Here is a 15,731-nt window from a genome sequence, read left to right as displayed (position 1 = left end):
TCCTGCGTTCCTGTGTGGTCCCAGGGACAGGACCAGGATGGAGGGGAATACTGCCTGCCTCTCTGGGTCAGGGGACAGCACATGCTGTGTGATCTGAAGTTCCACATCAGAACCAGGGATGGGGTCTGGCTTACATCGCTTGTCTGAAAAGTAATTTGGCCTAGGAGAACCCAAGACCGGGCCACCATTTGGCGTTCTCAGCTGCCTGGCCTGTGGGTGTGTCACTGAGTTTGGAGGGGATGATGTGTCTGACGTCACTGAATGTGATCCAGGGGCAAGGATGAATGTCCCAAGCAGAGGTCTTATCTGCATCTTGTGAGCTAGAGGGGTGTGGGGGAAACTAGGCCAGGGTGGAAGAGAAAAGGCAGGGGTGTGCCTGGTTGCCTGGACTTTCCTCTAAACCCTTTGCCAAAGCTGCTTAGTGAGATGGCAGGAAGGGGAGGACAGGGGGTGTGGGTGAATGTGTACTGACCCTGGACTTCAGCTTTGCTGTTTGACCTAAAAACTCCAAGGGGATTAAGGATGAGCTAGAACCAGAGGGTGGGACCAAAGATGCAATTCAGGAGACCTTCTGTGGATTCTTAGAGGTTGAGGCTCAAGCACTAGCCTTGGGAGGAAGACATGGAGGGAAGGAGAGCTATTGAGGGGCACTGGAGACAGTGCAGGAGCCTTGAAAAATATATGGGCAGTAGGGTTGGGGGGAGAGAGATGGAGCTGGAGGGGAGGCAGTAAAGGGGTGGGGTGTAGAGGCGGGAGGTGGGGGGGAAACTAAGGAAGCTGAGAACAGGACAAAAAAGAGAAGCATAAAGGGAGGCAAGGAGAGAAATGGGCAAGAAGAAACAGGAAGAAATGAGGGGCAACCCCAGTCGAGGATGACCTCAAGGAGGGACGCTCACTAAGTACTTGCTGGGTGGACTACTGAACACAGAGAGTTCGAGAATGAGCGAAGGAACTGTGGGAGACTGGGAGTGGTGGAGGGAAAGGAAAAGATGGAGAGAGAGAGAGAGAGAGGAAGACAGAAAGGGAGGGAAGAAGGAAGGGAGGCGAGAGGGAGAAGCAGTGCTTTGAAGTCAGGGGTGGCAGACACAGAGGACAAGATATGGAGGACACACAAACGGAAGCAGAGAAACAGAGAGAGAGACACACAGAAAGAGAGGCAGGGAGAGACAAGAATGACAGAGACGGATGGGAATGGCGACCAACGGAACAAGAGATGGGGAAGGGAGAAGCAGAATGAAAAGAGATACATAAAAGATGACACAGAGAGACAGAGAAAATCAGCAAGACAGCTTGGGCAAGAAGGGATGTCAGAGAACTCCAAAGGGAAAGAGAAGGGGGGTGGAGAGTGGGGAATGTCTGTGCAGAACACGGGTGGCTGGCCCCCAAGCCCTGAGGGACACCCTGACACCTGCCTCCCTCCCCCCAACTGACCCGAGGGGGCAGGTGTGTGGGAAGGGGCACATCTGCCAGCACATCATGCAAATGAGCTCATGCATATGCAGCAGCCCCATTGTCTGGCCCTGCCCCCACCCCCCATCTGCTCGGGCCAGTCCCGCTGGACTGGGGGCAGCTCTGTCCCCTTAGGGGGAGGGGAGCTCCTCCCTCCACTTCCCCCAGGGCAGCCATTCCTTCTCAGCTGGGGCCCATGTCGGGGTGGGGATGGGAGGGGGGCAAGGGAGCCTAGGGAAGAGTCCCAGGGTCCTGGGCTCACCGGGGTAAAAGTCTTTGGACTTGGAGAGCTTGATGGTGGCTCCCGTCTCCTTTTGCAGCTGCACGATGGTCTGCCCGCCCTTGCCGATGATAGAGCCCGCCGCATAGCTGGGGATCAGCACCTTCAGGAAGTACTCGCCTTCCTCTGCCGGGCACACAGCGTAGAAGGCAGTCAGGGGGTGGGCACAGGGGACCGCGGGGCACCACAGCCACACTCGGGAACCAGGACCATGAGGCAGCAGGAAGGGACATCCAGACACTCATATTCAACACGGAAAACAACGCTCCTCTTTCACTCACTCCTTCATTCACCACTTGACAAGTCCTGAGCACTTGCTATATATGCCTGGCACTGTCCTGGGGAACCAGCCATGAAGAAAGCAGACAAAGCTCCCTGCTCTCGCTGGCCAAAGAGGCAGATTAGGCCGAAAGAGTTTTAGTGATTCAGCCAAGAGCGCGCATGGCCAGATTCTTCTGGAGCGGGAAGACAGACAATATATTTTATGTCAGATGGTGCTAAGTACTAAGAAAACAAAGAGAGGCAGGAAAAAGGGATGGGAGTGTAGGTGCTGCCACATCAGAATTCTGCCAAGGCCAGAACATGCCATTCTTCATTGCTCAAACATTCCTACAGCACCTAATATGCCCTAGACCCTGTTGCCAGGACTTTACAAATACCAGTTTCTTTCATTCTCACACTGACGTATGAGGGAGGTGCTATTTCTAAAACATCCTATGGATGAGGGAACAAAGATGAAGAAAGTGCCCACGTTTACATAGCTAGTGAGTGGCAGAGCTGAGCTCTGAACCCAACCGAGAGATAGGCAAGTGCAAAACCCCTGGGGTAGGGGAGGAGGGGAGGCCTATGTTGAGTCTTGTGGGCCAAAGTGAGGCCTTTGGCTTTTACTCTGAGACAGGAGCTACAGGAGGGCTCTGAGCAGAGGGAGGATATGATTTAGTTTTTACAGGATCCCTGTGACAGCCCTGTGGGAACAGTGTGGGGAGCGAGGATGGAAGCTGGGAGCCAAGGGAGGAGGCGACAGCAGTTTGGCATGGGCGGAAGGATGGAGGGATGAGAAGGGCTGGTCTTGAGATGTTCTCAGTATCTGCTATTGACCAGGCATTGTGCTGAGTACTTTGCAAGTTTGATGTCGTCTATTCCTCACAACCCTATGGGGGAGATGGGTAGAATGATTTGCACTTTACATAAGAGGAAACTGAGGCACAGGGGCACAGAGAAGGCACCAGCCTGAGGTCACTCATCTAGACAGCTGCTGGGCTGATTTCCTAACCCACTTCTGATTCAGTCTCAGGCCGTACCTTGCTTAACACCTTCCACTGCTGGTAGTTAAAGACCAGCATGCTCAAGGGGCCCAGAAGGCCCTGGGGTGGTGCCAAGGGTGGTCTATGGGACTCCAGCTATTCTTTGTTATGTGTCCTTGTTGTTTTATTAGCCATATGTATAGCACTTGGTTAGTGCAGACTTCAGGCAAGCCTCGAACCTCTCCTACTTTCTAATAAAATTATTGCCCCAAATCACTGAGGGAAGACATACTGGAGCCTTCTTGGTACAAGACACTTTGTGATGTGGCCCCATGCTCACTTGTCCAGCCTCACTTCTTCACCTTCCTCAATGGATACCAGACACACTGTCCCTTTTGTTCCTCAGGCAGTCCATTTCCTCCTACCTCAGGCCCTTTGCACATTCCCTTGGCCTGGAACGCCCCACCCCCAGTGAATTCTCTTGTCCCTGCTCAAAGGCCATTTCTTTTTGGATGATTTCCTTGCACCCTGAGGCCGGACTAGGCCCCCCCACCCCCACCCAGTTTCATGCCTTCAGAGCAATGCTTCCCAGGTTTTTCCGCCTCCAAGGCTGAAGCTCTTAAACTCTCCAACAGCATTTCAACTTTTTTCTTTTAAGCAAGGGAAGTCTATTGTCAATGTCTCACATGGAACTCCAACATACAGAGAATATAAAAGAGAAACTGCTCTAGTAAAAGTAGGGGCAGGGAACCAGGAGCCCTGCCCGCCTCTGACTGTTCCCTTAAGATTCAGGGTTCTGGGTTCCCGAATGTGTTAAGATGAGGGTGTGGGGTTAAGGGGACAGACCTTGGTCTTGCAGGCCTGGGGTGGAGGTCCAGAGTTAAGGGAGTTTCGGAGCTCAAGGCAATCCTCTTAAATTAGCCTAATCAGACTTTAAGCCTATTAGGTAATTAACCCCCCAGGGTGCCTTCCATCAATCATCGGGTCCCCTTCTGAATTCACTTTCTTCCCTGAATTAACACTCTCACTGCCCTCTGTCCCTAAACTTGTCACAGAGATGAGGAGACTGGTTCTCCATCTCAGGAAGGCTCAGAAAGATGGGGAGGAAAGAGGCTTCTGCTCCCCTCTCTTTCTTCCTCTTCACTCCCCACCCTCTTTCCAGCCAGGATCCCTTCCCCGGTTTTCCTCTTGAGGGTAAAGCATGGAAGATATTTATCTGCTCCCTGTCCCCACTTTTTGCCCCCCCTTTCCCATACTTCCCCAGGCTTCGCCCGAGAATCTCAGTATGAAATGGCAGAAACAGCCCTAGGCTGGGTGTGAATTTTGTCACTGACAGGCTGGGTGTCCTTGGGCAAGTGGCCTCGTCTCTTTTGCCTCAGTTTCCTCATCTGCAAAATGGGGGACACACTAGCACTGCCTCGTAGGGTTATTGTAACTAATCAAATGATTAAATACAAAGAATTGAGAGTGGTCTCAGATATGCAGCACACTCAAGAAATGTCAGCTATTATCATCTTCATCATTGCTGCCGTCATCATCATCACTGTCAATTATACTTACCTGTCACGTAAGCACAACTAAGGTACTTATCAAAGTGTCCAGAAATGAACCTCTAAGGTTTGGGGGTTTTGCTGGGGAGGTAGGAGGAGGGGAGACCCCACTTCTTTCATCACCCTGCTCCAGCCTTGTCTCTGCTTCTTAAAGGAAGAATGTCCTCTTGCTGATAGAAGGGAGAACCTGTTCCCTATCCTGCCTTAACATCTCTCCATCTCCCTTCTTTCTCCACCCATTCTCTTTAAATTTGCCATTCTTACACTGCTCCACAGTGGCATCTTCTTCCCCCTTCCTTCCTGAGCACCTACTACATGCCAGGTCTTGCTTCACGTGCCGGGGATACAGCAGAGAACAAGACAGCCGAGGTCCATTTCCTTGAAGTAGCTTTTAAAATTCACAGGCATCTATTTAAAGAGGTGTTTTTTTTTTTTTATCACTGAAGGGCTGTTTATGTTTCTTTGCCCCCTAACGCACATTGACACAAATATCTCATGGTCCTTCCCCGCAGAAAGGGTTGTCCATGGACTGTCTAAAACCATCTTATGAATGCTCAGTGGTCCTTAGACCAGACAAGTGGGGAGCCTGGCTACTGGAACCTCCTCCTCAGGTGAGTCTCCTCTGGAGAGTGAGCAGCTGAGACCTTTGGTCTGCACTAAGCACCCGGAGTCCCTGCTGTGGACATCAGCCCACTCTGCTCCTTCCAGAATCTTCTGCACAGCCTTCCTGTTTGGGGACATTTCTGCCTTGTGAGCCTCACGGCCCCCAGTAAGAAGCCAGAGCTCTATTTCCCAGACTTCCTCGTTCACCAGGAGCGGACATGTGACCGAGACGGACCTGGAGCCCCCAGACATCGGCCACTCCCAATCACAGCGGCTCTGATTGTGAGAAAGTTCTTCCTTCTACTGAAGCAGGATCTAGATGCCAGAACTCCATTCCATCCCCCCTCTCCCCGCAACTCTCAGCTCTTCCCTTGGGGTCCAGGCAGCTTCCCCTGTCCAGTGGCGGAGCCTGAGGATGACAACTCCATCTCCCCTGATTAACCTGTTCCCCTCTGACTGCAAGTTCAAGCAGTTTCACCCTGGGAAGGGGCTGCCTTTTCCCTTCCAGTTACAATCAGCCTCTCGCTCCCCTTTCCTCTTGAGTCCCCGGGAATGCTTCTGGAGGCTTCTGAAATCAACCAATGCGCCTCTGTCCATAAAGAGTTTTTGCTTTCCCGAGACAGTTGGGGTGGTGCGACAGGAGTGACCATTTTTACTGTTGGAGAATTGACCCTGTAAGTTGGTTCTGATCTGGGGTGGAGACTGGGATGGTCACTAATGACAAAGGTAGAGCTGAAGAGACATATGTTGTACAGGTGTTGGGGCTTGTGTGTGTGTGTGTGTGACCAAAGTTGGGGTGTCGTACTTTTGGTATCTAATGTCAAAAGGTGTGATGCAATTGGTGTGCTCAGGGTTCGAGGGCTGCAGAGGTGTGTTCCGTGGAGGGGGTGTGAGGTGGCTGGGATGCGATATGGAAATCATCATGGGGAGAGCGTGGCAATGTTAGTGAAAGAAGAGAGGTAAGGGTGTGGTGTGGGAGGGGTGCCATCAAGTAGGGGACAGACGTCAGGTGTGTGACGTCTTTCCGTGAGTGACGGTGTTGCCCGTGCCTGTGGGAAAGGCAATACAACTGGGGCATGCCTCGTGGGGATGTGAGACATTCCAAGGTGTGACGCCGAGTTTGAGTTGTGACACTGCCTCTGGGTGAGAGAAAGGTGCATGGGGTATGATTTCCTCGGGGGCGAATCACTAGTGGATGGTGGAACAGGCCTATACACTCTCGGTGCCACTAATAATGATAATAAAATGGCAGCTACTGTTTGTGGAGCGCTTACCATCTGCCAGGAGTTAGGTTAAGTGCTTTACATATGTAATTTCAATGAATCCAGATAACCACCCAGATATGTAGGTCTGACAGTCCCCATTTTCCAGATGCGGAAACTGAGGTTCAGAGTGGTGAAATGGCTTGCCCGAGGGTCCCCCACCAAGCACCCGGCAGCGTTGAGATGTGAACCCAGAAGATCTTCCTCTAGGGCTCTCAGCCATGGTGACACTCTTTGTGTTCAAGAGGGAGGGACCCTGGGAGCAAGTGTACAAGATACTGGCTGGAGTAAGTTCTGTTTGGGATATGAGATGGATATGCATGTCTATGTTTGTGGTTTCTACCATTTTGGGCGTGACGGAGGTGAGAATATAGTCAAGACCATGGGGAGCCATTGCAGTTACAGCTCAAGAGTTATGATCGGTGCTCAGCGGGGGCATTCTTTGGGTTACTGCCCCACCGGACTGGGGTCATTTATTTCTCCAATGAGCCCCTAGCTGGGTTTTCCATCCAGCCCCTTTACGCAAGCCCCCCCCCACCCCGACCCTAGTGCCCCAACTTCCTCCCACTGGTGTTGGAGTCAGCCAGTTACGGTGCCCAGAAAGCCAGCTGAACAGCCACTGTCTCCTCCATTTCCCCATCAGCCCCAGGGAAGGAGCAAGAGCCAGCACTGCGGGCAAGCGCTCCATCCGCCTGATGTGCCACTACTTGCTGGGTCACCTTGGACAAGTCCCTCACTTCTCTGAGCGTGAGTACCTTCACCTGACAGTGAGGTTTACGGTAGTATCTATCCACAGCATGGATCTGGCCTCCCTATTCAAATAGCTGACTGAGCTGGGGCTAGTTACTTAACCTCTCTGGGCCTCGATTTTTCATCTGTGACATAACAGTTGCAGCAAGGATTAAATGGTTGAGCCGTGTCAAACATTTCCACAATACTTCCTGGCAAGCTGCAGCACCATAAATGTTAAACATTATTATAATTGATCATGACGATGATCTCCGAGTACTGGGAGAATTCAATGAGATACTGCATGTAAAGCAATGAGTAATAACACCCATAGCTAAGATCCCTATCATCATTGTGGGTATTGTTATTTCCCCATTTGGCAGATGGGCAAACTGAGATTTAGAGAAAAGGGCAAAGGGCCTCATAGCCATTGAGGTGTATTATTGGAAGGAGCCCCAAGTTTTGAGCTCTAAGTTCTGGATCCTTGCCCAGCTCTGTCTCTAAGTGTTCCTGTAAATGGAAGCCTGTCCCTTTGCGTCTCTGGGCCTCAGTTTCCCCAAGGGTACACAGGAAGGGGGCAGGCGGAAGAAGCAGGAGGAGATGGACCCTTAGGGCTTGTCCTAGTTTTCCCTCCACTGAGGGAGATGGGATAGCACAGCGGCTAAGTCCATCAGCTCTGGAATCTGGCAGCCCAGGGTCGGATAAAAACGCCTTATGAGGTGCATGACCTTGGACAAGGGGCTTCCTCAGGCCAAGCCTCAGTTTCCCTCCACCTATTGTTACTTGTGTTGCTCTGAGTAATCAGGTTTCCAGCAACTCTGTCCCTTTAAGAGAAGGGTGGGATCCCTCTCCCCCAGGAGGTGGCTGGACAGTCAGGCAGGGCCCAGAGACCTCCTGGGTCCCCAACCCTCTGGAGGGCTGGGAATGGCAACGAAGCAGGAAGGAGGGAAGGAAGTCAGCCGGGGGCGCACTGGCCGGTGTGCGCTGGGGGAGGGGAGCAGGAAGGAGGACAGGAAACTCCCTCCCACCCCTCCCCCAACTTCCCTTTCCTCCAGTTTCTGCTGGAAACCCGCACAGGCAAGAGGAGCCGGGGGTCCCTAATTCTGGTCCTACCTGGAAGAGGGGAGGTTAGGAGGGGAGGAAGAGAAGGTAGGAGATGGGGGCTAGCTCCAGTGCCTGGCTGGGTGGGAGACCACCCCACTGCTCCCGAGGCCATCCCTCTCCCGTCCAGAGGAAGAGGCCTGAGGAAGCAGAGACTTTGGCCAAGGTGATTGCGGGGAGGGGTGTCTTTGCTCTCAGGTCTCCCTCTTCTGAGCCAGTTGGCTGGGCCCTGAGGACCCGGGCAAACCCTGATGGGCCGGCCGTTCACGACTTCTCCCCGAGACCCCGGTGGACACCTAGAGTTCCAGCGCGTCTTTTATCCTCTGGGACACACACTCTTCAGGTCGCTCAGGTGACGTGGTGGTGGCGCTTCTCGTCTCACACACACACAGCTTTGTCCACAGGCCTTCGGTGGTGCCAGTCAGCCATTACACACAGACATGCACACAGATCCACACACTCTGTCTCTCCCCCCATCACACACAAACACAGAATCTTCTCTTGGGCCACACTTGGCCGTTACACATACGCACCTCCTCCTGCTACACATATACACACATGCCCAGGTGTCTCTCTCTCTCTCTCACACATACACATACACATCTTCCCTTTCTACACCCCTTGGGTGTCATACACATGTCCCCTGCTCCACATGCACAGCTACAGCCCTGTTACACTAGCACCCATCCCTCCCTGTCCGTGTTGCACACTCGTGTGCATTTTGCCCACACAGCCCCTGCCTCTCCTTCGTCACACACCCACCTTCCTTGGTTGCACACACCCCCCTCTGATGTCACTGTTGCACACCTCCATGTGTCACACCCAGCCACAGCCTCTCTGGAGTCACACCCACACCCTTTTCTTGTCACACACTCTCACCAGCTTCGCCCTGGTGTCACCCCGCCCCAGGCACGCCTGTGTCACACACACCAAACCGCCTTCCCCTCATCCACATAGCCTCTTGTGGCTCACACACAGACCCGGCCCGTTTGGCATCCCCCTCACACCCCCTCGCATGTCACACACACTCTCTCACTCATGTGTCATACTCGGCCACAGCCCCCTCTGGGGTGACTCGCACACACCTACCCTTGTCACACACAACCCCTCGAGGGTCTCAAACATGGAACCCAGCCCCTCTTACCTCGCCCTGTCTCTTACACACACCCCCTTTCCCTGTCATAGCCATGATCCCTGATGTCACACACCCAGGCCTTACAGGGCCCACACATGCATGCACACAAACACACACCTGTCCCAGCCACACATTCTCCCACCTAGATTTACACACTCATCCTCTCCTCCTTTTCACCAAACACACCCACCCTCTGTCCCCACGCAGTCCCGCCCATGGCCCACACACGCTTCTGGGACAATCCTTGCTCAGGACACCCCCAGGGAGGAGGCCGGGAAGCTCCAGGTCCCAGGCCTCCTTTTCCCTGCCCCTCCCCCCACCGCCAGGGCACAATTTTGGGATGGCTGGCACAAGCAAGCAGGGAGAACACCCCTGCCCCAAAAGGGTCACATCACACACCCCTCAAGGACACAGAGACACCCGTCCCAAGGGACCCACGCCCCCTATCCTGTGAGCCCCCCCCCAAGGACACTTACCACCCCCTTCCCCCCACCACTTCTCTTCGCAGACAAAGCTCTCAGCCCCGGGCCTCGGCGAGGTGGGGGCGGCTCCCTCCCCAATTCTCCCCTCGATCTCCCACCTAGGGGAGGGGCGCCCTTTCCCTCTCCGGAGCCCTTGCACCTGCCGGTTGGATAGGGAGGGGAGAATGGAGAAAGGCGAGGCCCCCTGCCCACCCCCGCCCTCCAAGCCGCAGCCCTCACTCACCTCCCGTGTTGCTGCGCTTGGTGCAGACCACCTCGGGGGGCGTTTCGAGGGGCCTCTTGCGGGAATCCGGGGCCTCGGGCTCCATGGGGGGGGGGGCCTGGGGCGGCGGCTGCTGCTGCTGCTGCTGCGGCGGCGGCGGCTGCTGTGGCGGCGGCGACGGCTGCTGGGGAGGCTGGGGCTGCGGCGGCGGCGGCGGCGGCGGGGGCGGCGGCGGCTGCGGGGCCGCGGAGGCCGTGAAGAGGCCGTGCACCGCGCCGGCGGCCATCATCCTCATGGTGGGGGGGGCGGGGGAAGGGGAGGGGGAGGGGGAGGGAAGGGGATGTGGGAGGGGGAGGGGGCGGCGGCGGCGGGATGGGGGAGGGGGTACCCTGGAGAGGGAGGAAGGGAGGGAGCCGGTTCTGGGGGGCTGACAGAGCCTGGAGAGCGGATGTGAGCAGGAAGGGAGGGCTGAGGGGGGTCTCCGATAGGGTCCGGAGCGCACTGAGGGGTGGGGTCTCTCTCAAGATCACGGAGGCCGGGGACTGGCCGCGCCACTGGGGGGACGGGACCTTCCTTCTCGTCCTCCTCCGGGCGGAGGGCCGAGCCCCCCCCAAGCCCTGCTCAGGGCAAGGGGCCCGAGGGTCGGGGCCGGAGGTGCGAGGCAGAGGCGGCCGCTAGTGGGGGCCCGGGGGGCGGCGGGCGCGGGCGTCAGCGGCGACAGGGCTGACGGTGGCTGGACGCCCGAGCATCTTCTTCCCGGAGGCTCCCACCGCGGCCCGCCCCTCCCACCCGCGCAGGGCCACGCCCAAGCCGGCCAGGGCCACGCCCTTCGGCGCCCCCATTGGTCCGCCCTTGAAGCCTGGGCCACGCCCTCAGCATAGGCCACGCCCCTTCCCCGCAGCTGCCGTAGGGACTCGACTCTCCCAGGCTACAACCCGTACCCTGGGCTCCTCCCCGGCCTTCCCCGTTCACCCCTCACCTTTAAGGAGTGTTAAATAAGCACTTACTACGTGCCAGGTCCGGTTCTAAGAAGACGCTTCACATACATTATCTCATTTAATCCCCGGAGGTCCCAATCCGGAGTATGCGCTCGCTTTGTCCATTTTACAGGTGAGGACATTTTTGAGCCTTAGTGAACTGACCTCACTTGAGCAAGATAAAAAACCTCAATTTCGATATCTCTCCACCCGGATAGCTGGGAAGTTCTCCCTCAAACCTTTCATCTCCTCTAGAATCAATCCAGGATTGCTAGGAGGGCCCAGGGACGGAATGCAATGGGAGCAGGAGTTCATGGACTTAACACTGAGTTTAGCACACAAGTGGTACGTAATTCAAGCAGCCGCACTTGAGGGAGCACCCACTCAGTGCTAATCAAGTGAACACTATGTGCGTGGCATACATACTATGTGCCGCGAACAAAGCAAAGACTCATCCCTTGTAGAGTAAGCATGACTATTCATGTAATAAAGAAAACCTGATTTCCAGATGAGGAAATGGAGGCCCGGAAACATAGAGTGGCTTTGTCCAAGGGCACACAGACCGAATGGAAACTGGGATTTGAAGGCAGGATCAGCCTGATTTCCGAGCTTGGCATTGTAAGTAGGGGCCTTTGGTGACACTCCGTGTTCTCTGATATATGAATTTTCTTTTCCCTGCATTCCTGGTCTCTGAGGATTCTTTCCTTCCTAGGTCAGCCAGAGGCAAGATTAGGCTCGGAGGGGACCGAGTGAGGGTAATTGTGGCAGCTGGGGGGCCCCTCCTTCTGCTCCATCCCACTCCGTGCCCCTCCTTTGCCTTGCTGAACTCCCAGGTCCCCAGGATGGGGGTGGGGTTAGCAGATGGCCTGGGGCAGGTGGGGTGGCTGCCCATCTGTCCCCTCCCCCCTATTGTCCCCAGAGCCAGGGGGGATGGGAGGGGGTTGTGGTCCACTGCAGGCTGGATCCTCCCTCTCCATCTTCTTGGAGGGAGCTGAGGAGCTGGTTGCCATGGAGACAGGGAAGAGGCTGAGGGATGCAGGCAGACACTGGGGTCAGGACAATATGCGCACCTTAGACCCTTTGAGTCCACATACATTCGAACCACACAGGTCCATACTCCAACATCCACGGAGTCAGGTTTGAAGTCCTTCCAAACCCCAAACACACACAGGGCCACACTGGCCCTGTGCAGACACACTGTGTCCAGGCCCACAGGTGCACAGACTCACACACTTTTACACATGCACACTGTGATGTACAAAGACTCATGAGGATAGGCACACACACACCAATAATCCACATTCAGTCACGCAGACTCAAAGCCAGGCTCTCGTATAAATACACTAAGATCCAGGTGGTCACATCTGATGTCCAGCGTGGGCATATTCGTATGAACCTAGGTGAACATATTCTGAGCCGTGACAGCTCCACACTTGGCCACACACAGCCTGAGAACTTTCAAACACTGGATCATGGCTGTGAGACACCCATGGCCTCTGCCACGTGGGACATACATGTAAGGGATGCTTGACGTGGGATGAGCTGCCACACAGGTTCATCATGCCTCACACCTGAGCTGGGTGAACACACACGTTTCGATTCATGGCCACACATAGTCTAACACGTACGTGCATCAGGACCCCTCAGGCCGCTCACAGTGGAACATGCAACACACGTGGGGTGCCCTGTGCTGCTCAGTCCCCACCCCCCAAAATCATGCCTGCGGCCCCAGCTCCACCCCACGCAAGCTCTCCCATTTGGACACACACAACAGCACAATCGGTCACGCACTCACACTCACACACAAACACAAACCTCCTCCTAGATATTTTTAAACTCAGGCTAGTTCAGCTGCCATGGCAACCGCCCCAAACCCATCACCATAGCAACCCAACGTCAGCTTTCCAAGCACCAAATCCTGGGGGATTGTAAGGCCCCGATCAGAGGCCGACGGAGGGGGCTGCTGCATCCTCTGCCATCATCCGTGCCACCCCAGTAACCCCATCTCAGAGCTTCCAAGGGAAGGGTCACCCTAGGCTGGGACACCAGAGACCCAGACCAAGCTGGGGCCAGGGCAATCCTGAAGCTACTCTTTCCTTCCATACAGCTAGAGTTTTACATGAGGTTCTCTGACATGAAGGTCAGCCTGCACCTTGACACTCACAGGCCTGGGTTTGAATCCTGGTTCTGCCAGTTATATGCTGTGTGACTTGGGCTTGTCCTTACCCTCTCTGAATCTCACATTCCTCATTTGGAAAATGCTGCTGCTATTACTGTTGGCACTAATACTCTAAGTGCCTGCGGTGACGTAGTGGGCAAAAGCCCAAGCAAGTGCTTCCAAATTCTGGCTCTCCAGCTTTCCAGCTCTGTGAGCTCAGGCAAGGGCCTTACCCTTTCTGTGCCAGAGTTGGTGGGGTCGGGGAATAGATTTCATAGATTCTCCATGTAAGGGGTGGGGCACTTTGCATGCATTCTAAATTTAAGTCTGAAAATGACCTGATGGGTAGGTAGTACTATTATCCCATTTTGCAGAAAAGGAAACTGAGGCCTAGAAAAATTGCATCCATTAAGCAATAACCTCCCCTCCCTCTCTCACTTCAGTTAAAAACAAAGTTTTGTAGAGTGGGATTTGAACCCAGACAAAGGCATGTCTTTAGCCATTTCTCTCTCCTGTCTCTCAAAGAGGGGAGTTTGGAGAAGGGTAGTAGAACGATGGATTCTTAGGAATGCTTTTTAGCTTTAGTTTTCTGAGCTGAAAGGCCTCTGTTTTCCAAACTGCGAAATGGGGGTTGAAAATGGATTAAAAATTAATAAATAATAAGGGGAATAAACGTTAAAATTAAAAAATACATGTATTGGATAGATGGAAATACTAGTGGTCAATGAGAGGGAGGGGTAAGGGGTATGGTATGTATGAGTTTTTTCTTTTTTCTTTTTATTTCTTTGTCTGGAGTGATGCAAATGTTCTAAGAAATGGTCATGGTGATGAACGTACAACTATGTGATGATATTGTGAGCCGTTGATTGAACACCATGTATGAATGTTTATATGTTAAGAATGTATGTATTTGTACATTGTTATAGCAATAAAAATAAAAAATAAAAAAAGGGGGGGAGTTGAAACGGTACTGCTGACTGGGCTGTTGGAAGGATCCAGAAGGCAGCTCGCACCTGCAGGACTCTGAGGACACCTGGCCCCTGAGTGCTCTCTGTATGTGGGCAACAGGTTGGGAGGGGCAGTGCAGCTGGGGAGGTGTCAAGTGCACAGGCCCAGGAGGCAGGCTGGCGGGGGTTCAAGCCTCCCTATCTTCCCCTCCACAGCCGGATGAATTTGGGCATGGACTTTCTCCAGCCTGAGCCTCAGTCTCTCCATCTGTCAAATGGGAATCATAACAGGCTGAGGCGGTGGCCAGGGGCCCATGAGCCAAAGCAGGTAAAATCAACATGTGTGGGCCCCAGTCAAGAGATAAAGCTGAGGTGATATTAGTATCATCTATCCAGTCTGTACGAGGGATTCAGGAGAGTCAGAGTAGTATAGGGTTTGGAAACTTCTTTTGATCCGTGGTAAGAAATTCACTTACATCGTGATTCAGTAACATAAAACTGAAACAAAACTTTCATGAAACAACTCTTCACCTATCTTTTAGTCTATAATATGTGCATAGATTCGGATCTATCCTATTACATCCCATCCCATCCTATCCTATAGAAAATTCTGGTTGAGATCTCCTAACTTTATTTCACAAACCCGCTAATGGGTGTGTGGCCCACAGTTTGAAAAATGCTGGTGTGGAAATTATGCATGGGATTTCCGGAGCGATGGCAGGATTTTAAGCAGGGGAGTGACCTCTGGGCATCAGAGGGCTGATGAATGAAAGGATCCAGACTGGGGTCTGGGATGGACGCCAGAGCAGACTCCAGGGAGGAGAAGTTCTTTACCTGGACCAGGCAGGGACAGGGGAGATGGAATGAAGAGGCCAGATGCCAATACACAAAACCTTGAGCGTATTGGGTCACATATAGATCGTGGAACTGTTAAGAACACTGCCTTGAAGCCAGACACTCACTCATCCACTCCAGCACACATTAATTGAGCATTTACTGTGTGCTGGACCTCATGAGCCCATTTTCTAGAGAGACAGGCAATAAACAAGAACAAGCAGGAAGACACGTAGTATGTTGCAGGGTGGTGAGTGACATGGAGAAAAACGCATCAGGGAAGGGGGATGAGGGACCAGGCTGCTGGGTGTGTGTGTGTGTGTGTGTGTGTGTGTGTGTGTGTGTGTGTGTGTGTGTGTGTGTGTGTGTGTGTGTGGCTGCAGTGTTAACAGGGTGTTCAGGAAAGGCCTCATTGAGGAGGTGACATTTGAGCAGAGGTCATGGCATGTGCAAAGGTCCTGAGGCAGGAGTGCACCTGTTGTGTTGGAAGAGCACTGAGCAGCCCAGGAAAACTGGAGAAGAGTTGCGGAGGGATGAGGCCAGAAAGTTAGGCAGACCACAGACTGTGTGGGACCTGGAGGGCCACTGTAATGACTTGGCCCTGATTCTGAGAGAGATGGGAACCATGAGAGGCTTTTGAGCCCAGGAGGGACGTGACCTGACTTAGGTTTCATCACAAGACCCTTCCGGCTGTGTTCAAAGCACACACTATCAAGGGCAGGGATAGATGTGGGGAGACCTATGAGGAGGCGAAGGCAGCCATCCAGGTGAGGGGTGC

General features: G+C 53.8%; 1 protein-coding gene across 1 annotated transcript in view; it reads right to left on the bottom strand.

The window, feature by feature from the left end:
• NOVA2 (NOVA alternative splicing regulator 2) overlaps nt 1-10,170 on the bottom strand; it is a 31,137-nt gene extending 20,967 nt beyond the window's left edge. The window contains exons 1-2 of the mRNA XM_077131384.1: nt 10,059-10,170; nt 1,712-1,855 (exon numbers count right to left, since the gene is read on the bottom strand). Coding sequence (XP_076987499.1) covers nt 1,712-1,855; nt 10,059-10,143 — 229 coding nt within the window. The 5' untranslated portion in view covers nt 10,144-10,170. The remainder of the gene's footprint in view (nt 1-1,711; nt 1,856-10,058) is intronic.
• Between the last annotated feature and the right edge of the window lie 5,561 nt (nt 10,171-15,731).

The sequence above is a fragment of the Tamandua tetradactyla genome, chromosome 16, assembly GCF_023851605.1.
Source record: "Tamandua tetradactyla isolate mTamTet1 chromosome 16, mTamTet1.pri, whole genome shotgun sequence".
Lineage (NCBI taxonomy): Eukaryota > Metazoa > Chordata > Mammalia > Pilosa > Myrmecophagidae > Tamandua > Tamandua tetradactyla.
This window is presented reverse-complemented; position numbering and strand designations above follow the sequence as displayed.